Consider the following 23,207-nt stretch of genomic DNA (forward strand, 5'->3'; position numbering starts at 1 on the left):
TATTTTTAGCTTTCACTAGATGACTGGCTACTTCTGATTTATAATATGGCTTGAGGTCTGAAAGTGCTACTCCCCCTTTGTCCCTACCTCTTTTCACTATTTACCTTGATAGTCCAGATCTTTTATTTTTCAAAATGAATTTTATTATCTAGCAAAAGAGCCATCCCTTTATCCCTGGCATAAATGCAACTTAGTTATGACGATCTCTTAGATAAACCACTGGAGTTTGTTTGAAAAGATTTAAGTTTTGAACCAATAACTAATGATATTGGTCTGTGCATAGATCTTTTGTGCTTTATCTTTCCTTTGTTTAAGGACTAGAACTGTATTTGTTTCACGAAAAGAATCGAGTGGGGTACTTTCTTTTCCAGTTTTTAAGAATAATTGGTATAGTGTTGATACTATTCTTTAAAAGTTTGATTGGATTCTCCAGTGAATCCATCAGAGTTGAGTCGGTCCCCATAGTGCCCCCTTCCCCACTTTGGTAGTTGCCTTATAGCAATTTCTATTTCTTATTCTGAGACTGGATTACTTACTTAAAAAGACCTCTAATTAGTCTTCTCTTAGTTTAGCTGTTTTTGAAGGTATTCTATTTCTTTTCGTGCTCTCAGTTTTGTTAGCACACAACTATGCATCGGCGGGTTCTTATAACTTTTGGTTTTGTTGAAATTTCATTTTGTTCATTTGCTATTTTGTTGGTTTGTTGATTTTCTGCCCTCTTTTTAATTGGATTGGCTAAAGGTTTATCAATTTTGCTGGTCTTTCCAAAGAATCAGCTGTTAGTTTTACTTCTAATTTCCGTCACTTTTTTTGGTCTCCAGAGTATCTATTCTGGGATGCAACTAAAGCAATCTTCTGGGAAAAATTCTATTCCTACAAACACACATTATTAAAAAAGAAAATGAGACAACTGATGACCTGAATATGCATCTTAAAAAATAGAAAGCCAAGGGGCAGCTAGGTGTCGCACTGAGTGGAGCACTGGCCCTGGAGTCAGGAGGACCCGAGTTCAAATCTGGCCTCAGACACTTGACACACTCACTAGCTGTGTGACCAAGTCACTTAACCCCAATTGCTCTGCCTTCATCCCTTCCAAAAAAAAAAAATAAAAAGCCGACAAATAAACCTAAAACGAAGATAATATAAAAAACTAGAGGAGAAATTTTTAATTCTTAATATTAAAATGTATAATGGCTGAAATTGCACATACACTCCTCTCCACAACTCCTGATTTGATTGCCCAGAACTGCCTTGATAGGCTATATAAAGCAAAGGATGACCTGTCAACAACAAATATGTCAAGTACTACATTATATAAGTTCAATTAGGTGCTTCCATCATCTCCAAAACTATAAAAACTAGCGATTCAGCTAGAGATTCTAAGCCTTGAACTGCAACCAATCAAAGTGGTGTCTGCAGAGACAGGTCAACTGGACTTCATGACAGCTACCTATGCAAGAATTCTTTAATTTAAAGGATTGTCTCTTGAGAAAAAGGCCATCATTCTAGATGCCAGGGCACCCACCCTTCTATAGGTAGTATATTTGTTTTGTTTTACTGTAATCCTATTCTTATAGTATTAGTAGTTTTCTACCACCACATGGGCAGTATACTTTCTTTACTATTAAGTACATCTGTATACCTTTTCAATCCTGAATGTTTTGGGGACTTGAAGATGAGTTTGCTCATTACTTTCAACATCAGAAACCAAAAAAAGAGTTAATGAACCTCAAGACAAATATCTGATTATTTTTCCATTTTTTGGGGGGAAAAACAACACCTCACACATCTACAGAAATAAATCCCTTTATTTTATAACATTCCTTTTCCTTTTTAAAATGTAGTACAGTACTTGTAGCTGGATAATCTTGAGAAAATCTATAGAAGGCCTGGCACTATTGTTGAAGATTATACAAGTGGGCAGAGATATAATACCTTTATAAATGTTGGGCAGAGTGAAAATTTGGTGTTTTCACACAAAGATTTGAAGTTATATTCAACACATTTTCTTAAAACGTGTGCTTCAAAATATTTGAAAATGTGTTTCCCTAAAAATTTGTCATCATGCTTTATTTTAAGTTATTTAAATCTTACAGTTACATAGATGATAATGCCCATTAGTTAAGCAAATATATTACATCAACATATCAGCAATAGCAAGCTAATACTGCACAATCATATTGGTGGACTGATTTAAGAAATACATGTTTTTTACAAGTAGCAAACAGATACCTCTTTGTGGTACATATATTTCAATGACTTCTTTTCCACTTTTGTAAAATAAGGCTAAGTAATGAGACATATCAGAACATGATTACATAATAAAAAGTATATTTTTAATTACAAATCTAATTGTACATATAGGGCAACATACTGCAGTTTCTACAGAGGAGTGCAAATGAGCAGGGGTTTCCTTATAAATGTTAAAAGATGGATTCATTCCATGTATTCTCAAATAGAATTTGTGAGTGTTATACTGATTGTTTCATGTATGTTAGAGGTGCTAGTATGAGACGGAGGTGTGCTTTACACTTTGTCAAAAGCTGCCATTCTAGATCATTTCTAAATGAAAAGTGTAGGTACTGTGACAATTTAACTTTTAAAAAGGCTCCATCTGTCTTCATGTAAACAGGTATTTTTAGCCTATCTTACTGTATTACACATTAACAGAGTAATATACATAATTCATTTTAAGTTGTCATTTCAAGCAATTCTTCTAGACTCTTTTTAATCTGTGGTGGCTGGGATGCAGCCTGGTTTAGTAGACTTTGACCCATTTGTGCAAAAAGTGCTTTTGATAATTTAGCTGTGGCTGTTCGGATATTCCCTCCAGCTCCAGGTAGTGAGCCACTATTTGTCATATTGCCTAATAGGTGCCAGAGGACAACCAACACCTTCTGTTCTATAGCATGAGGTTTCCTTTGATAGAGATCCATAACAAGATCTGAAATGCAATAATATGGCATATGAGTAAATATTTTTGTAATTCAGTTCATTTTAATTAAAAACATCTAAAATATAACTCATTCCAATATAAAACAGGCACGGAAAAATGTTATAAAAATTGACTAAAGAATATAAATAAAATATTGAATCTACTTTAAAATCTGTAACAGAATATATACCACAACATTTGGCATAATTAATCACTTTAGGAAGAATAGCAATGAACTTCACTCTGAGATCCTCCTTTCCGAGCGAAGAGTGTATTCCATTACCAAGAAATAAAGCTATATTCTAAATTATAGGCCATAATGATAAAAATACTGAGAGGGCATATTCTGTCTTATGGATATAATTTCTGTTTTTAAGGGATTCATAAGGGCTTCTTTTAAAGCCTCCCGACCCCCCTGCCTTTTTTTAAAAGCAGTATTTGGAAGACAGAAAACGTTAAAAAATGCTTTGTAAAGTTCTAAAGTCTTGTTGAGGTACATAGCATGGCTTGTTTTAACTATAAGGCAAAATGATACTGAATCAGGTAGGTTTCTTAATATTGATTACCAATTTGTAAATGGCTAAAAATTTATATCATGAGAAAATTCAACATATTTACCAGCAAGCTTTTCAGTCATATCCTGTTTTGCTTTTCCATTTAAAAACTGTGCTTTTGTACAGAAAGGCTGCAGAAGTAGGTAATTGTCTAAATTAAAGTGGATAAAAGAGAAATTGAACATAGTTATGGAATATTAATTTTTCATTAAGAGGCAGAAAAACATTTATTTCTAGAATGCAGATACGTCTGAAAAATTTACACAATGACAAAACCAAGTGATTAAAGTTCTTGATGAGGTTAATGTGTTTAAAGAAACTGAGAAATAAGAGAGGAGGAACAATTTCTCAAGTATAAATGTAAGCTCTCTTTTAGCTTTAAAGTGAAAATTTCTTACCAATATGCTGACTCAGAGCATGAATAACATTTGTGGCAGCAGCATAAATTCCTGGATTCTTGGAATTTAGATTATTATCCACTATTGCTGGAATGAGCATGTTGATTACAGGTGATAAGTTATCTCTGAGCAAAGGAATCATTTTATGCATTGTTTCCAGAGCTATTAGATTTACTTTACTATTTGAGTCATGTAGCCGAGATTTAAAAGCATCAAAGATCTGAAAATAAATGAGTTAATGATAATGAATGAGAAAGGAAAAAAATCTTTTTAATCACTAATGCTAGAACTCTAAAAAATTTAAACTAGACCTAGATTTGCTGTTGTTCAGTCATTTCAGCAGTGTCTCACAAGGTTAATATATGAAGAGTGTTTTACAGATTTTCAAGTACTGTATTTGTTGTCGAGTTTCAGTTATGTTAGATTCTTTGTGACCTCAGTTGTGGTTTTCTTGGCAGATACTGGAGTGGTTTCCCATTTCCTTCTCCAGCTCATTTTATAGATGAGGAACTGAGAGCAAACAGGGTTAAGTGACTTGCCTAGGATTACACAGCTAATAAGTGTCTGAGGCCAGATTTGAATTAGTCTTCCTGACTCCAGGCCTGGCACTCTATCTACTGTGCCAGATAGCTGCCTGTGACATAGGTAATAAAGTACTAATCAACTGTGTAGATATTAAAGATCTGTATTCAAAAGCTGTCTTTTTGAGCCCTTTATGCCAAAGGAAAAAAGCTTTATAAGTCACTCTTTATTCCAGTATTATAATTCCATTAAAATCATAATTCTAGTCCTAAAACAGGACAAGAAACCTATTCTTAGCAAGTAAGGTCTACCCTATTAGAGGGAGTACTACCCACATGGACAAGATCATGCACTGACTTAAATATTAAATTACTTTATTATATTCATCTAAAATAAGATGAATCAAATTGATTTCAAATGAAAGAACAAGTAATGTTTTCATTCTGGTGTTACACACTTTTATCTAAAATATAGATTTGCATAATATTCAAACAATGTCACAATGACCATATAATTTATATTCAAGTATACCTGAATTAAGATCAGTTATGAATTAATTTTAAAACCACATATAAAGAGTTTCCTTTTTCTGAGCAAATTAGACCTCTCCACATATTACTATTTTTACTATAGACATTTTAAATTCATTTTAATGTCTTATTCTCTTCTAAATTGGGCTTACTTTCTTTTTTTTTTAGGCTTACTTTCTAAGTCTTGTTTTTCCCATTAGCTCTAATTTTCACGGTCTCAAAACAAAATTAAATGTGATAAAATTATCAAGTTATAGATTTTAAATTTATTTATTCACCTACACAGAGAGGTAGCGAGGCTTGTCTGCTGCACACACTTTTTGCATACTATTACCTTTACAATGTTTCCAACAACAAGTTCTTGATTGTTTTCAGTGTCTGATAAAAGTTGCTTGATCCCATTAATTCGATCTCGGAAGTCTTTTGCATTTAATAAACCTGTTATGACCTTAATATATTCAGCGCTTTCCAAAGAACCTCGGGGAACAGTTTTTCGTATTTCTCGTACGTCTATAATCTCCCTAATGGGAAAGAAGAGAAGCATATTTAGCATATTTAATTTCCTTGAAAGTTACCTACCACAGTAATACATATATATTATAAAAAATTATATTCCCAGGATTCTCAAATTTTTCTACTGTTTGTTCCCTTGGTCTCGGGGAAGAAATTTTTTTTGAGGCTTTAGTTTATTAGAACTCATAAATCCTTTTAAATGATGGAAGGTAGAATTCCCACCTACCTCCCCTCCCCCACCCAATGAAAAAAAGGCCAGGGAAATATTAAATGAGGAATTTTTTCAAAAACCGTGTAATCTACCATGCCTAAGACTTTTTAGTAGTATACTGTTTTCCACACTGTGACCAAATAGGGATAATTAATCCTGAAAATGATCCTACAGGCAGTGATGACTTCGGCAAAAAAAAATATTTTTCATTTGGAGGTAACTGGTGGCAATGATTATTATAGCTGCCAAAGTAGGTACTTCTAAGTTTCTCTTTAAGATGAACATACCGGGGCAGCTAGGTGGTGCGGTGAGTAGAGCACCAGCACTGGAATCAGGAAGACTTGAATTCAAATCTGGCCTCAGACACTTGACACACTTACTAGCTGTGTGACCTTGGGCAAGTCACGTAACGCCAATTGCCCTGCCTTCCCCCCTCAAACCAAAAAAAGGTGAGTATACCTATTTAAGCACAGCTTTAAGCATGGCTATTTCCAAGGGGAAGTGAGTTTTAAAAATGACTTTTAATATTTTTGTTTGATATTATCTAAATTTGTCCGTATTCCTCTTCTTCCTCCTACCTAGAAAGCCATCCATTATAACAAAGGAGCCAGGAAGACCCTAGTTCAAATCCAGCCTCAAATACTTACTAGCTGTGTGACCCTAGGCGAGCGACTAAACCTGTTGTCTCAAGTTTCCTCAGCTGTAAAATGAGGATAATAACAACGCCTTTCTCGTGAGTTGTTAAGATAATAAGTGACATTTGTAGAGCGGTTAGTGCAGTGCTGGGCATGGAACAGGCACTATGTAAATGCTCATTCTCTTCCCCTTTCATCTACCCATCATATTTTTTGCATCCATAATTTGTTTCAACAGGTCAGGTTAGAGTTGTTTTCAATGCATACTCTTTTCCCACCTCATTTTTATTCCTGCTACTAGCTTTTTATTAATTCTCATCTTTGTTTTAACAAGTGAGCAGCATAACTATACAATCACTTCCTGCTCCTGTGATGTTTGTAAGTCTTGCTTTCTTTCACTCCTTACTCATGAATCATATTTTAAAATAAATTGCTATTCCTTCCTTTTTGCTGAAGTAATCACGTGTTAGAGTATGTGTTGACTTAATTTTAAGTTGATTTAATTCTAGAGGGAGCATCCACATTGATGAAATCACAAGTGCTTAAAGCACTAAAGTATGCTTATAAAAGTGTATATATAGCTTTTAAAAGCTATTGTGCTCTATGTTCTTTAAAGAGCTAGTGGCAATGAACATCCTTCTCTAAAACTGTACGCAGAACCATTTCTAAGCAATCTGAGTTAGTAAATGAGTAGTCTGGGTATCATAAGATTATAAAATATAAACGTCTCTTTTTTAAGATAAATTATTTTGGTCTTTGTTGAATAATTTAGAGAATTTATTCGTGTGTGTGTGTGTGTGTGTGTGTGTGTGTGTGCGTGCACACGCACATCTACCTTGAAGATTAATCTGAGTCTCCTGGGAAAGGATTTAGGGATAGTTCAGTTTGAGGATCATTAGACTGTATTTCTCCTCTCAAGTTCTCTATGTGACCCCCTACCTAAAATTCTCCTAACACCTTGCCAAACGCTAGAGGCATCCTTGGCAATTAGAACAAGTCCAAATATGACTACTTCCTCAGCTGCAATTCTGACTGTCCTAGGGCCCTTTGTGAACTGGTCCAGCAAAGAAATCAATGATGAGTTAATTTTGCATCTTTTGTCAAGGAAGATGTTAATAACAATAGAAACATCCATTTCCTGAGTGTGTGGACCCACATTGTCTTCCACCCTTCCTGAATGGTAATCTACTTCTTCACTTCTCTAGTTAGAAATAGATGCATATCTCAACTTTGCATGCATATATATGTGTGTGTGTGTGTATGTGTACACACACACACACACACACACACACACACACACACAGACACAGACATACAGTTTCCTCTAATCAAATAAGTTCTTCCGACACTTAACAAAGTGCCTCTCACATAGCAGGGGCTTAATATATAGTTGTTTAGTGATTATCTTGCGGGTCTTAAACAGTTCTTCACCAAATTCTACCTGTTCTTTCTCTGAAATTAGTATAGAAGCTTTAATTATTTTCATTGTGGGTTTTTTGTAAATGCTTGTAACAAGGATTTCAATACTAGGTGAACAAATGTCCCATCAAATGTTCCTTGCTGCCTCTGGTCAATAAACTCCACAAGCTTCTTCTCCAAGAAGTTGTCTTTCTAATTGGTTGCAATTTCCTTCTGTCTTGATTTTACTTATGTCAATAATGTCAGAATTGATAAGATAAAGTTCCTCTTGTACATCCTCTGTGGGTCACTGGATAAGACTATCATGTTTTGCTTTGTTTTTTTGGGCAGGGTAATTGGGATTAAGTGACTTGCCCAAGGTCACACAGCAAGTAAGTGTGTCAAGTGTCTGAGGCCAGATTTGAACTCAGGTCCTCCTGACTCCAGGGTTGGTGCTCTACTCACTGTGCCATCTAGCTGCCTCAAGACTATCATATTTTACAGTATTAACAGCTAAGTTAATATTTGTAGATGACCTAAAAACCATGCAATTCTCTACTACTCTGCAACTGTCACTGCAGAAGCAGAAGGATTGAGTTGTATTTCTGTTTATGTATTTCTGTTTCATGGGTTGTGATGGTCAAAGAATTCACTGAGAGGCCAGCCTGTTGGTGTTGATTTCTCTGTGTTTAATCAGACTGGTTCTTGCAGGTCAAGTCTATCCTGTTTCCAGAAGTATACTTGAAGCCCTTCCAGTATGATGAACCTATCTAATCTTGTACTCTGCTGGTATGGCCATCAAGAGTCCAGAGTCACTCCCGCAACACAAGAGGGCAATGAAGTAAGACTTTGTGTTATAAGGTCCAATTTAGACTTACTATATTAAACTTCAAGCTTCGTAAAAACAGGACAACAAAATGTTTTACCAGTAGATTTGTTTTAAAAACCTAACCAAGGCTTAACTACTTGGCAACAATAAGCATGCTGTAAATATACAACTGCCTTATTACTTCACACTTTGGGCATTGTACTTAAACTCTAGATATTCCATCCAATTTTTACAGTTCCTCTGGGGGAAACGGTTCAAGAAAAAAGTCAAAGGAATTATTTCCACCGAGTAATTAATCAAATTATATGATATATCAAATGATCCTGCCTTTCAGCTGAACTGAGAAAATCTCTAGAAACAGAGGATGACCTTGTACTTCCAACACTGCCAGCATGAGAACGTCTTCCTTTGGCTGATGGAGTGTCTAAAGGTATCTCTCCTAATCCCTAAAGGTGGAAAAAAAAGAGCCAAGTATTATAAGAGATAATTAAAATCAAAGAACTAGTAATTTATAAATTTAAAACATAACACAAATTTTTCATGGCAGTAATTGTTTGTTTTAATAATCTACCACATGTATACTTTTAAGGTATCATTAACAGATCCTTGCAGTATTTAGCAGCAAATTACTATTTTATAATATATGCTAATATGAAATAAACTACTGAGTCTGTGACATAAGCAGTTTATGATTCTAAACAGCCCAGTAATTGTTCACCAATAAGTTGATCTCTAAGACCTCTTGTCCCTGACAGCTCTCATAGCCACAGCAGCTAAAATAACAGCTGACAGGAACAAATGCTCCATTTTAAAAGAAATTTTAAAAAATCCTAAATCTAAATTTAATATTTATTCACCCTTGCAACTCCACAAAACAGTATGACGACATTCTCTCAAAGATAAACTTTGTGTGCATAATTTCTGTACTACCAATTTGTTTCATTAATTAAATCCCAAATCAGGGCTGTCCAACCCTAGGTTTTTATTGAAACAGTAGACAATATATTATGATTTGCCATTTTAGTGAGAGCTCTGTGGTAGCTTGGCTTTGTTTACTAAAGCATTTATGTAAATTTCTATGCTTGTAGGAGGGCTGCATAAACCGCACTGCAGGGCACCGTGTCATCGGTTTAGAGCTGGAAGGGGACTTTAAAGTCACATAGTCCAACTTCCTCATTTTACAGATGAGGAAACTGGGGTCTAGAGAGGTTAAGTGACCTTCCCAAAGTCACATGGCAAAAGACATTAAACGCACATGTGTGCACATATACATAGCATGCTTTTCTTGATAATGATACTTGGAATAATCCTATAAATACAAACACTTCATTTATTAAAAGGAACAGATTTTTGCTTGGGGTAGAGATCTAAATACTGGAATCTTCAAGTTTAATAAATAAAAGAATGGGGATGGGGGTTGGAGAAAACATGTAAACCCTTTCCAGCTCTAAAATTCTGTGACTCTATGACTAGTATAGTGGACAGAAAGGGTGCTTTGAGGCAAGAAGACCTGGGTTCAATCCTTCCTCTAATACACGCTGGCTGTGTGACCCTTAACCTCTCAGTGCTCTATACAGCTCTCAGAGACTATGGTTTCAGAGAAGGTGTAGAGATGCATTGGTAAAGTGGGGTTTTCTCACCTAAGAGTACTCAACACCAATGAAATCTCAGGTCTAGTCCATATCCCTATGCCTATCCTCTGGCTACCACAGATTTTTAAGTGTCAGAGTCTCAGAGTTATAATGGACCTCAGAAGCCATCAAGTCCAATCTATAGCCAAAAAAGAATTCCCTTCGAAAACTGACCCTATAAATTGCCATCCAGATTTTGCTTTAAGATCTCCAAAAATAGGAAAACCACTAATAACTTTCATCAATAAGTGCTGGTGCTGCCTTCCTTATTGTGTTTCCTAAGGTTATCAGTAAAGGTATTCTCCATGATGATAGTTCAAGTTCTTACTAAATTCAACATATTTTCAGGAAATTAGGATGGCATCTATTCTACCATTATAAGGCTAGCTATTACCTAGAAAAGCTCCACTGCGTAAGAATAAAGAAATTTCATTATAGAAGGAAAACTGCAGTTCAGGAACTCTGCTGCTGAAGGAGCATTTATCTTAAGTAGTTAACATGATGGAAGAAGAAATAGAAAATAATTATTTCTGTTCTTAATTTCTCACCAAAGGTGAAAAATCTTCAATTTCTAAATTGTTCATTAAATCCCAATCTATTTTACATACCTTTTGACGCAAGTTTTTAACAGATTCTTTAATATAAAGCAAATCTTTACATGGTACATATTTTTCAAGCATTTTGTCAAAATTAGGATGAGACATCATGAGGAACAGCATCTTTCGACCATAATACCTGTAAACATGTAAGAAATATTTCTATTATTTACATTTAAGTTATTTAAGAGTTTGTATTATTAGCTGCAATTATTCTTAATTCAACCCAAAAACCTACTTGCTGTTATCAATTTAAACAGATTGGAAAGCACTATATCCTAATGTTTTGTGATCAGCTGGCTCTAGATCATAGTCTAGATGAACTGCCAACTGTTTTGCTCAATCGTGTGAGGACCTATAGGAATCTTGCTTTCCAACACTGGCTGACCTTTGGCAAAACTGTGAAGTAGGTGAAGTGTATTGTTGGCATTTGTTTCAATGCTCAGTAATCTGACTGTCAACCACCCACTTGGAGCTTCTGACTTGGTTGCCTCGCTGGAGCTTGACATCTTAAGAAAGAGCCCTGTAATTTGATTTTTTCTTTTTCAATCCACCCTCACGGAAAACTTACCTGTCCTATGTGTACCCATCTCTCAGTAACTTGTTCTCTGCTTTCTAGGGATACAGTTAACTAGCTGCCTTAAATCTATATTAATGTTGGTAACAGAAGTGCTTCTCTTCTCTCAGGTAAAATATGTGACTTTTGATAACAACCTTCTAGAAATAATACTTTAAAGAAATGACTTCCATAGTGTGAATTTCAAATGCCATAGTTAAGGCAGTAAGAGCTTATAGCAGCAAGGGGAAGGGGTCGGGGGCCTGAAACTAAGTGGTAAACTTCAACTTCTACCAAGTACAGAGCTGCCTTTTGTGCTAAAGTGCTGAGCTGGCCCTGATATGCATTCCAATGAGTTTTCCCCTTTTGTCTCCACTTCCAGGTATGGATGTATAATTTGGGGGGGAAGAAGAAGAGATAAAGAAAAGAGGCACTGAGGTCTCAGAAAGTCTAAACAAATCTGTTGAAGGAGATAGATGCTCTTCCCTAAGCACAAAGTAGCTAACAAAGCAAGTGGGAATATGTAGGGAAAACAAACATTATTCCTCAATTCTAATGTCCCTAGAACCACAATATGGCTCACAACCCAGATGACCAGCCCCTAAGCAGTTACAAGTTTCTTGGAGACAACTCTGGTACTTAAATCCCTACTGGAGATCTAAGAATCACAATAAGGTCTAAAGATATAAGATAAAAAGATCTTGGAGTCCAGAAAGGCCAATAAGCAAGTGATAAGAGACATATGAAATGAAAATATTCAGTCTTGAGTATATAATTTTCACTATGGAATAATTTCAAAGATAAATAAAAATTTCTATGAAAAGCAAGATCCAATGACTGCCATTAAGAGAAGGTTAAGGCGTGTATCCTAGCTTTCCATAATAATATAGCATGTTTCTATCATTCATAAATTTATCCAGATCTTTTTTGAATGCCACTCTCTGTACCACTTTAGGAGTAATAAGTTCCAAAGGTTTACCCACTGCTGTGTAAAACAGTACTTCTACGTCTAAAATACACCCCTTTGATATTTTAAAGGCTGTCTCTGTAATGAACTTATCAATTATGATTTTACACATTTTGATCATATTCCTTTTCAATCTTTATCTTTCTAGACAAAAAAATCCTATCTTCAAGAACCTATCTCCATACAGCAACCCTTCAATCCTGGTAATGCCCTTCTTTCCTTCTTTGGACATCCTTTACCTATGTCTTACTTTTCTTGAGGGAGAATTAAAAAATGTACACAATTCCAAATACATTGTGGCCTTGAACATTGGTAAGATAACATTTCCCCCCTGCTCTTCCTGATGACATCTAGCATTTGGATGGCCTTTTCATTGCAGCAGCACACTGGGCCTATGTCTACAATGAACATTGCTCAATGACCTTTAAATCCTTTCTTGGATTGTAACCGATCACTTGTAGCCCATTATTCTATAAGGATAATTTGGATTATGTTTCCCTAAATGCATTACCTTACACTTGCCCACAATGAAGTTCATCTGCCACTTTCTGCCCACTCACACAGCCTCGTGTCGTTCTCCTGAAGTTCATCCCTGTGACTTGGCATTTCACTACCCAGAAGTGTGTAGTGTCATCTGTAAATTTGGAGAATTCACTGTGCACTCCTTCTTGCAGATTATTTATAAAAATGTTAAACAAGATCAGTACCAGCACCAATCCCGAAGGGCCCCACTGCAGATAATTCTCCTTTCAGAGAAATGCCCATTTGGCTCTACCCTTTGTGTCCTACTTTTAAGTCAGTTTCCTATTCATGCCAAAATATTCTTCCCAATTCCAGGTGTTATTAGATTAAACTTATTCTATGAGCAGTGGCTCACCTAGTTTCTTGTGAGCTGTCCTGTGCAAACTTAGCAGCAGCAGGCAATATCCGGTCAGCCAGGTCCTTTGTTCCTGACAAAATGCGTTCTGGTTCCATTTGCTCCACGACATCAGACAAGTGCTGGGCTGTACATCTTCTTACTGCAATGTGTAGATGGCTGTAAGCAAATAATAGTAAAATAAAACTAACTGATGAGATTAAATGTTTGCCAGAGTTAAGAGTCCTTAGGATAAACCACTAAATTGTTCTTAACCTTCTGCCCCAATCCTTCTAGGCTAAAAAAGGAAGCATGTACTAATAATATGCATTAGCCACCTCTGCACGAGTAGCAAAAAAAGGTATTTATAATCAGTATCTGGTTTAGCACACAGCCTGGCACATAGCAGGCACTTAATAAATGTTTATTAAATGGCTGAGACTGACATCTGCTTCCTTCTACACCTCTGTGTAAATAATACTAAAATCTGTCTTCTTTCTCTACAGTCAGTATGAAATTCCATTTTAGCTAAACATTTCAATTTTTAATGAATATTACCTTTGTCCTCCATTTATTAGAGAACTAACTGCACGTGCTGGAGTTACATTATTAACCATAGCCTTCAATGCTTTGTCTACATCTTCTCTTATAAATGTATTTGATTCACCAGCTTTATGCAACAGAACTTTTACTGTGTTATCTATTTCTTGATCCATATTCTTTTTCAGATGAGTAAAGAGATCACCTAAACAGACCACAGCAGCACGAGAAACTCCAGAGCGTAAATTCTTCACCTAAAAATTTTAAAATGTTAAATAAGAATAATTCTTGCTAATTTAAAAGACAAATAAAAAATATGAATCCTATTTTACCAATATTAACCAATCTCAACATTAAATTCCCATATTTCAAAAAGTATCAGTAACATTTTCACCTTCCTGTCCATGTTGGGAACTCATGCTTGCTGCCCTAGATAGCTGGGCTTCTGACTGGTGAGAACTTATCATGTCCAGGGCAGACCCAGATTCACCACCACATGTTCCTATGTTTCTATTTCCACATCAGATCTAACACTCCAAGCTCCTGTCCTGTGAACCTGGGCTTCTGATTGGAGAGCATAAGTCATATTGAGCCCAGACCCATACCCATCCTGCTGCTCTGTGACCATTTGCATGCAATGCACATACCATACTTGCCCTTGCCCTTCCTACTCTGGCTCTGTAAACAGTAATGAAATTAGCACTCCTCCCTTGCCACCACTTCCCTAATATGTTGTCTTTCCCCAGTAAGGTACAATTTTCTTCAGAAGAGAGATTGTCTTGCTTGTTTGTATATGTTTCCCTAAAGCTTGGAAGAATGCCTGGCACATGGTAAACACTTGATAAATGCAAAGCTTTTTTATTCATTTATTCAGTGAAAATGACCAAAATAGACAGAGGCTGCATTCCTTAAGTCTTGTTAAAGTGTCCTGATTTTTAATGAGAGGTTAAACACATATTTTACTTCTCTATCCAAAAATACGTTTTTAGGATTACCTCTTGAACAACAGCAAAACTTGTTTCATGCAACTTTACAGTCAAGACATCGGAATGGAAAGCAGATAAACATCGTATAAAATTCAGTCCTTCAATTTTTTTTTCCCTATGGAAAAATAAACCACTGTTAAAAGCATTAATCAAGAATGTTTAATCTCAGCTGAATCTTAGACTCGAATGTATCTGTGAAATGCAGCCAACGTTGGCATACTTTGTTAAAGTTGTAAATAGGTGATTCACTACCTCTTTCTGTGACAATATCAGATCAGGAATCTGAAACGAAGAGCATTTGCCTAAATGGACTTTCCTTTTACGATCAAAGAGGAAACCTAAAATTTGAATGCTGGTAACAAAATAATGTTGGAGATAAACAAGCTGACTTTGTTTTTCCCTCAATGATAAATTATATTCTTGTTCTACCGTATGTAAGTATTCCTTTTGGATCACTAGGGAAAGGAAAGGAAAGGAAGGAAAAAAAGAGAAACATAAACAACACTTAATGGAGGTCAGTTTTACTGGATAACGGAAGGAGTAAGGTTACCATCCTTAATATTGTGTATGAACAATCCTTCTTAGGAGCATGGTACTCATATTTGAAAATTTCAACATGCAAAATATTACATACTTGCTTAAGTAGCCTGTGTTTGTTTCCTGTAGCAACCTAGTGCTATAGGACCTACATATGCAAAAAGACAAGTGTAACAACAATGCTGCCAGCAGCTGCTGTGGAGGTGTAAGGCTAATAACACCAGCACACAGGAGGGCTGCTAGCACAACTTCTTTGATCTGCTTTTCTAAGGAAAGTAACTTTAAGGGATTTACAATCTTCCTTTAATTAAACATACATATATCATTCACTTAGTTCAGGGGAAAAAGTCAGCACCCTGAACTTCAGAGAAAACACAAAAAGAAATTACAAGCAGAAATTATATAAACAAAGCCAATAACACAAATCAGCAGACAGGGCGTCTAATGTCTGTCCATAGCAATACATACATAGTTACCAAAGAGAGAAGCACCAACATCTGGGTTTTCAAAGCCAGGGGGTTCCTTAACAGCTATCCAAAGTCTCGTCTGGTCAAACCACACAAACACTCTTTCAATGAGTGAGCCCCAAAGCAAAATGCTAACCTCAGAGTATACATATGCTTCTTTAGGGTCAGCACACAAAGGGTGTCACAACCATGTGACTCAAACTCATGGGACTTAGGTTTTCTTGTGACTTAAGCAGGTCATCAAAGACTCTTGAATCAAAGATTCTTGACTCAAAGGCAACACTCAAAGGCACTCGATTACTTTAGCGCTGAGAAGCACTCCAAAAGAAGAAACAGCAAAAAGTCCCACTTTGCTTGCCATTACAACAAGATAAAGAGATAATGAAAATTAAAGAAAATTAAAGATGGGTAAAATTAAAGAAAAGCAAAAGATATATTAAAGATAATTAATAGGGATAAAGGAAGTAAGTCGGAGAAATCTTTGTTTTTCTTTGCATCCCCAGTGCTTAGCACAGTGCCTGGCCTAGAAAGTACTTAATAAATGTTTATTGACTAAATAAAATTTTCACATGGGAAATTTATTCTGATGTCCTCAGAGGGTAGGGACTTGCTGAGGTGGCTGTCCTCAACTGGTACCTTTGATGAGGACAGTGGTTTTTGTTTTCTTCCCGAGTATTTAAATCTCTACAAAAAGATACTGTTAATTTGTGTATCCTTCCTCCTACTTTCTGAGGGGAACAAAACATATCATGTATTACTTTCAGGTAGATGCTAACTAGGAAAGTGTGGAGGTATCTTACCTTCAGTGGTTCAGTGAGAAATTCCAGTACCCCAGGAAAATGTAGTTGTTATCATTATCACCACCATCATCATCACCTCACATTTACATAGCACTTTAAGGTTTGTGAAGCACTTTACATGTTACCTTATTTGAGCCTCAAAACAACCCTAGCAGGTAGATGTTTTTATTATCCCTATTTTACAGATGAGGAAATCGAGGCTGGGAGAGGTTAAGTAACTTGCCAAAGGTCACAGAGCTAGTAAGTGTATGAAACCAGACTGGTACTCAGGTCTTCCTGGCTCCAAGTCTGACACTCTATCTACTATGCCACCTTACTGTTTTTGTGTGTTTTGTATCTATGAGTGCTTGGGGGTAGGGGAGTTGTGGACAGAAGCAGGTGTGCTTAGGGTGTGCTGGAGTCTGAGAACTTCATGATACAATATTAATCAAGGCCTGATTTATTCTTTTGTTCATTGTCAAGACTTAAGAAAGTGATTACATATTAACAATGCAGATTAAACTTTAAAATATGATGTGTAAAAAAGTTTTTGCCTGGAAAGCCAGTTGTTAAAACATTCACCAGCACACTGCTGCATGTACCTGTGTGTAGCCATGGAAGCTAGAAAGGTTAAGAGACTGGGGGGCCAGGAGACAGAGGCTGGGGTGAGCCAGGTACCAAACTCATCTGGGAAGAGGGAGAGTAACTTGTAGATTCATCTATGACAGAAACGAGGATCTGGATAGAATGTAAGTAAACTTTCAATTTCTATTTTGCCCTGTGGCTCTAGAATATCAGGGCAGCTCTCCTTGATAATTTCTTGAAAGATGATATCTAGGCTCTTTTTCTGATCATGGCTTTCAGGTAGTCCGATAATTTTTAAATTGTCTCTCCTGGATCTATTTTCCAGGTCAGTTGTTTTTCCAAGGAGATATTTCACATTGTCTTCCATTTTTTCATTCCTTTGGTTCTGTTTTATAATATCTTGATTTCTCATAAAGTCACTAGCTTCCACTTGCTCCAATCTAATTTTTAAGGTAATATTTTCTTCAGTGGTCTCCTTTTCCATTTGGCTAATTCTGCCTTTCAAGGCATTCTTCTCCTCATTGGCTTTTTGGAGCTCTTTTGACATTTCAGGTAGTCTATTTTTTAAGGTGTTGTTTTCTTCAGTGTATTTTTCAGCATTTTTTTTGGGTCTCCTTTAGCAAGTCATTGACTTGTTTTTCCTGGTTTTCTCACATTCTTCTCATTTCTCTTCCCAGTTTTTCCTCTACTTCTCTAACTTGCTTTTCCAAATCCTTTTTGAGCTCTTCCATGGCCTGAGACCAGTTCATGTTTTTCCTGGAGGCTTTTGTTGTAGACTCTTTGACTTTGTTGACTTCTTCTGGCTGTATGTTTTGGTCTTCTTTGTCACCAAAGTAAGACTCCAAAGTGTGAGACTGAATCCGGGTGTGTTTTTGCTGCCTGGCCATATTCCCAACCAACTAACTTGACCCTTGAGTTTTTCAGCAGGGTGTGACTGGGGTATGACTGCTTGTAGACTAAAGAGTTCTATGTTCCACGCTTGGGGGGATGCGCCAGCTCTGCCACACCAGCACTCCTCCTTCCCCAAGAACCCCCAACCCGGACTGGACTTAGATCTTCAGCAGGCTCTTCACTCCTGCTCTGATCCACCACTTGATTCCTCCCACCAGGTGGGCCTGGGGCCAGAAGCAACTGCAGCTGTACTTCTGTAGCTGCCTCATCTCCGCTTCCCCCGGGGGCGGTAGCCGAACTGTGAACTTCTTTCACTCCTGCAGCCTTTTCCACTAACCTTCTCTGTTGTCTTTGGTGTTTGTGGGTTGAGAAGTCTGGTAATTGCTGCAGCTCACTGATTCAGGGCGCTAGGGCACGCTCTGCCTGGCTCCTGGTCTGGTTGGTCTGCGCCGCTCACGCTGGGCTCTGCTCCGCTCCCAGCTCTGTGCAGGGTAGACCTCACCCAGAGACCATCCAGGCTGCCCTGGGCTGGAGCCCTGCTTCCTTCTGCTCTTCTGTGGGTTCTGCAGTTCTAGAACTGGTTCAGAGCTATTTTCTATAGGTTTTTGGAGGGACTCGGTGGGGAGCTCATGCTAGTCCCTGCTTTGCAGCCTCCATCTTGGCTCCGCCCCCCATAAGTAAGCTTTGAAAAAGGGGAAGTAGGTGCTGAGTGATGATGCTCCTAAATGTAATTAAATAAATTACAGTTTGGCAAAAATTACCTTCTTTTATAATTAAGCAAAAGTAATTCATATATATATAAAAATGGCTATGATATCTTTGATTCAAATTACAACCCATCCATGCCTATGCCCACCTGTGAGGTTCTTGGCCATGTTCTCTTATAAATTCACCACAGGAGGTTAAAACTAATACTCTGGAATATGTCTTCATGGACTACATCCTCCAACATAACAGTACCAGTGGAGTCTATTACCTACTAACCTGTGATCTCTTGCTGTCACTACATGTCTAGCCCACCTTTTCCTAACATACATTTCCCTATTGACATCTACTTCTGTCCTTTGAGGTTCCTCCTTAGTTTCATGTTGCTCATGCTTTATTAAAAATGGCGAGCCTCCATAAGAGGCACCTTTCAACTTGAAAGGCACCCAATTTATGTACATCCTGTATATACCAAAGGGCAGTGTGGTATGATGGACAGAGAGTGAGACTCAGAGTCAAGGTGCCCCGGATTCAAGTCTGAGGTCCTCTGTGAACCACGGTAATTCACTTAATCTCTAAGTGCTCCCGGAAATTCTTTAAGATTAGAAGTTGTAGAAGTGCTTCCAATCTGCACAGATGGATGGTCTTCCCTCACTGGGAGTTTCCTAACATCACAGATTTTGTCCAATCCCAACACAAAGAGCAAACCTTTCCCACTATCAAGAACCAGTAACTAGTAACAGCAGCATTTTATGTAGCGCTTCAAGGTTTGCAGAGCATTTTATAAATATTATCTCATGTGATCTTCACAACAGTCCTGGGAAGTAGATGCTATCATTATCCCCTTTTTATAGAAGAAGAAACTGAGGCAGACAGAGGTTTAGTGACTTGCCCAAAGGTCATACATCTGGTTATTAGCTGAGGCTGGATTTGAAATTAAGTCTTTTTGATGCCAAGGCCAGCACTTTATCCAATGGGCCAGCTAGCTGCTTGTAACATTCCCAACGCCACTATTTTACCTTTGGCACATACTAGGTGGGCAGCCAAAGAGGTGGCGGTAGTATGTGTTCATGCACACATATGGATATGTATATGCAGCAATGTGACTATTATTCCCTATTGTTCTGTTCATCACAGACAGCAGACTATGTGTTTTCCCTGCATTACCATTTCCACTTTTGGGGGCAGAATGCATCTCTCTGTAAAAACAATGCTATAAAGGACTAGGTTCCCATATCAACTAAAAATAGCCTATTTTATCCACAGTATTAGATGTACTCTCAAAACACATTAAAAATATTAATATTCTTATACTGACTGCATTATGTTTTAGCTACACCAAAAGTCGAATGGACTGTGGCTGGCCTTGGTTCTTAAACACCATTGTACTAAGTTCTAAGCAAAAGAATTGCAAATTAACTTTTGGACCACAATGGATTTGTAAATTAGGGTCTTAGTATACTTACCAATCATCATCAGCTAAAAGTCTTAGGGCTTCGGTAAGTGCTACTTCTGGTTTGGAAAAAGGCCTTAGTTCAGATGGATCCATTATTTCTGGACTATGTGTGACAGATGGGATTCTTTCTTTGTATTGTGGTCTGGCCCCAGGAGACACATCACCTACGAAGGCAAACCTTATTAAAGAATCACAGACCACCACGGCAAGTTCATGTAATATTAAATAAGACAATGTTTTCATCTAATTTTATTATTAACGAAGGTGAGGACGACAGCTAACGTTTATGTAAAACCGACAATGCTCCAGGCACTACGCTAAGCACAACACCCTGTGGGAGGTAGGTGCTATTATTATCCCCATTTTAAAGATGAGAAACTGAAGCAAACAGGGTTAGGTGACCTGCCCAGGGTCATGAAGCTAGGGAAGGCCTGAGGTTGGATTTGAACTAAATTCTTCCTGACTCCAGGCCTGCCATTCTACCCACTGTGCCATCTAGTTGCCTCTCCGGGATAAAAATAACCTGAATCTTCATTTCTTATGTCTTAAACTATTTAGAAAATAATTAGTGAAGACTTTATGTCCTTGACATTTCAGATGCTGTTATATATGTTATTTTTTTTTTCAGGTGTTAGTCATGTTACAAAAAAGTTTGGCTTCACTTTAAAATTGAAGATAACTACAAATGAAAGGGTTCCTGTAAGAAATATTTTGGGGACTGGGAAATAAGTAGAAAAGAAACTTGGACAGCTGGATCACATCCAGTTTATAATTCATTTTAATAATTCACTGGCTCACTTAACTCTCTCTGTATCTATATATATGGACAGCTAGGTGGCGCAGCAGGTAGAGTACTAGGCATGGAGTCAGGAAGACTCATCTTCTGCAGTTCAAATTTGGTCTCAGGCCTTAGTAGCTGTGTGACCTCGGGCAACTCACTTAACTTGGACTAACTTTGGCAGAGTTGGCTCTTCTTAGCAATGCAAGGTTCTAAGACAACTCCAAAAGACTCATGATGGAGAAGGCTATCCACATGCAGAGAGAGAATTACAGAGTCCGAATGCAGACTGAAGCAAACTATTTGCTCTTTTTTCGTTTTGTTTCTTCTTTCTCGTGGTTGATTCCATCGGTTATAATTCTTCTTTACAACATGACTAATGTCAAAATATGTTTAATGTGAAGCTATATGTAGAACCTATATCAGATTGCATGCTGTCTTGTGAGAGGAAAGGGGAGGAGAGGGAAGAGGAGAAAATTTGGAACTCAAAAGCTTGTGGAACTGAATGTTGTAAATGAAAAATAAATTAATTTTGAAAGTGTTTAATTATGCATAATACTTGTCAATTTTGCTTTTGTAGTTTACCAACAGAGAGGAATATGTGACTTAACTTTGTTAAAAATGGTAATAACAATCTGTTGCATTATTTACCTTGAATATTGTTGCATTTTGGTGTTATCTTTATTTATAGCATTGTAGTAATTGTGTACTTTGTACTTTTATTCTGCTTTCCTCACATAACATTCCTTCATAAAAGTTTCAGTGCATTTAAAAAATAATAATAGTAATCTGGAGAACTATATTCTACTCTTGGCTCTGTAATGATTGACTTCTACTTGTAACCACAAATTACTTAACCTCTCTATGCCTTAGCTATAAAATGGGGTAGTGAGCTCTAGTCCGTACCTATCTCTAATAAAGTTACAAGAACAGTCTGATTAGTCAAACGATAAGCATTTATTAAATACCTGCACTGTATGTAAGGTACTGTGATAAGTCCTGGGGCTACAAAGAAAAGCAAAGCTTCCTAGAGAACCTCATAGTCTAATAGTACAGACAACATGAAAACGACTATGTCCAAACAAGTCATATACTAGATAAATTGAAGATAGTTGATAGAGGGGATTGTTAATTGGATATTGAAAGAAGAAAAATCTAAGAATTTTAAAACTAGAAGGGAATTGAGGAATATTCTAATCATTTTACAGATTTTTATGGTATATAATCTATTAGAGATAGAAAATGTATTATCTGGTATATTTGGAAAGGAAAAATAATCAAATATGACTAATGACATTCGGTGACTTATTCATTCAAAGCTGCCCAGAATCAGGACCAGAACAAAGATCTCTGACTTCTAGTGCTTCTTCCACTGTAGTAGGCACAAAAGAGTCTTATTAGTATAATCAGTATCTTTTCAACATTAAAAAAATTACAAAAAATTAATTTACCTGACTCTGAAAAAAGTAAAGATGGTGATCTTTTTAAATAGGACACTCCTTTTGATGAAGGGCTGAAGGCAACACTTTCTAAAGATAAACCTGATATTACCACCTCATCTCCAAAAATACTCAAGTCTAGAAGAGAAGGAAAAAAACTTTTAATAAAAGCTTTACATTCAACCTAGCAATTTATTTTCCTTTTGCTACAGGGATTCAATATTTGATCTACAGAGACTACTTTGTCGAATGAAAAAATTTCTCTGGTATTGACCAAAACCAATGTAACATTATGATCTTGATCATGTCAAATACTAAAGCAAAGAATATATTACATCAGCTAGTATAATATTAGCACAAACATACAACAACCGTAGCCCCCATCCCCAAGCCACAACTTTAACTGAACTAACTTTCGGTTGCCATTCTCTCAGCTTCAGTATGCTTAATTCGTTCTCTGGGATTATGTTCCTTTTTTTCATGATCTTTGACTTCAAAAAGTTCTTTATGACTTATTTCTTTTTCTTCCTTTCTCTTCTGTCTCATCTTGTCATAAGTAGATTTTGAAATAGAAGCTTTAATCTGCATTAAAAGTTGAAACATTTGAAGATAAATAAGTAGTTTAAATAATTACTAAAATTTTTTTTTATCCTAGACACATACTCATCCTTATCTGTAACAAAAACTATTCTACACAGAAGAGATAATAAATGGCCATGGGTGTGGTAAAAAAATGATTAAATTTAAATGTTGGCATCCAAATGTAGAAAAAATAACCTGTTATATTGTTAGTGAAGTGTGAAATGTCTCCAGCTTTTTGAAAAGAGATATGGTATTATAAAGTAAAGAGTTATGATACTTAGCAGTCCTTCTGCTAGACTGATAGTCTAAGGGCATTGTTAATGTTGAAAGG

General features: G+C 36.7%; 1 protein-coding gene across 1 annotated transcript in view; it reads right to left on the bottom strand.

Annotated features, from left to right (window-relative positions):
- Window positions 1–2,043: 2,043 nt before the first annotated feature.
- Window positions 2,044–23,207, bottom strand: part of TOGARAM1 (TOG array regulator of axonemal microtubules 1) — a 94,866-nt gene continuing 73,702 nt past the window's right edge. Inside the window, exons 11-22 of the mRNA XM_036735310.1 lie at window positions 22,708–22,876; window positions 22,307–22,432; window positions 20,088–20,241; window positions 14,667–14,772; window positions 13,690–13,925; window positions 13,153–13,311; window positions 10,765–10,891; window positions 8,895–8,971; window positions 5,274–5,460; window positions 3,888–4,107; window positions 3,554–3,640; window positions 2,044–2,944 (exon numbers count right to left, since the gene is read on the bottom strand). Coding sequence (XP_036591205.1) covers window positions 2,691–2,944; window positions 3,554–3,640; window positions 3,888–4,107; window positions 5,274–5,460; window positions 8,895–8,971; window positions 10,765–10,891; window positions 13,153–13,311; window positions 13,690–13,925; window positions 14,667–14,772; window positions 20,088–20,241; window positions 22,307–22,432; window positions 22,708–22,876 — 1,902 coding nt within the window. The 3' untranslated portion in view covers window positions 2,044–2,690. The remainder of the gene's footprint in view (window positions 2,945–3,553; window positions 3,641–3,887; window positions 4,108–5,273; window positions 5,461–8,894; window positions 8,972–10,764; window positions 10,892–13,152; window positions 13,312–13,689; window positions 13,926–14,666; window positions 14,773–20,087; window positions 20,242–22,306; window positions 22,433–22,707; window positions 22,877–23,207) is intronic.

Source organism: Trichosurus vulpecula, chromosome 8, assembly GCF_011100635.1.
Source record: "Trichosurus vulpecula isolate mTriVul1 chromosome 8, mTriVul1.pri, whole genome shotgun sequence".
Taxonomy (NCBI): domain Eukaryota; kingdom Metazoa; phylum Chordata; class Mammalia; order Diprotodontia; family Phalangeridae; genus Trichosurus; species Trichosurus vulpecula.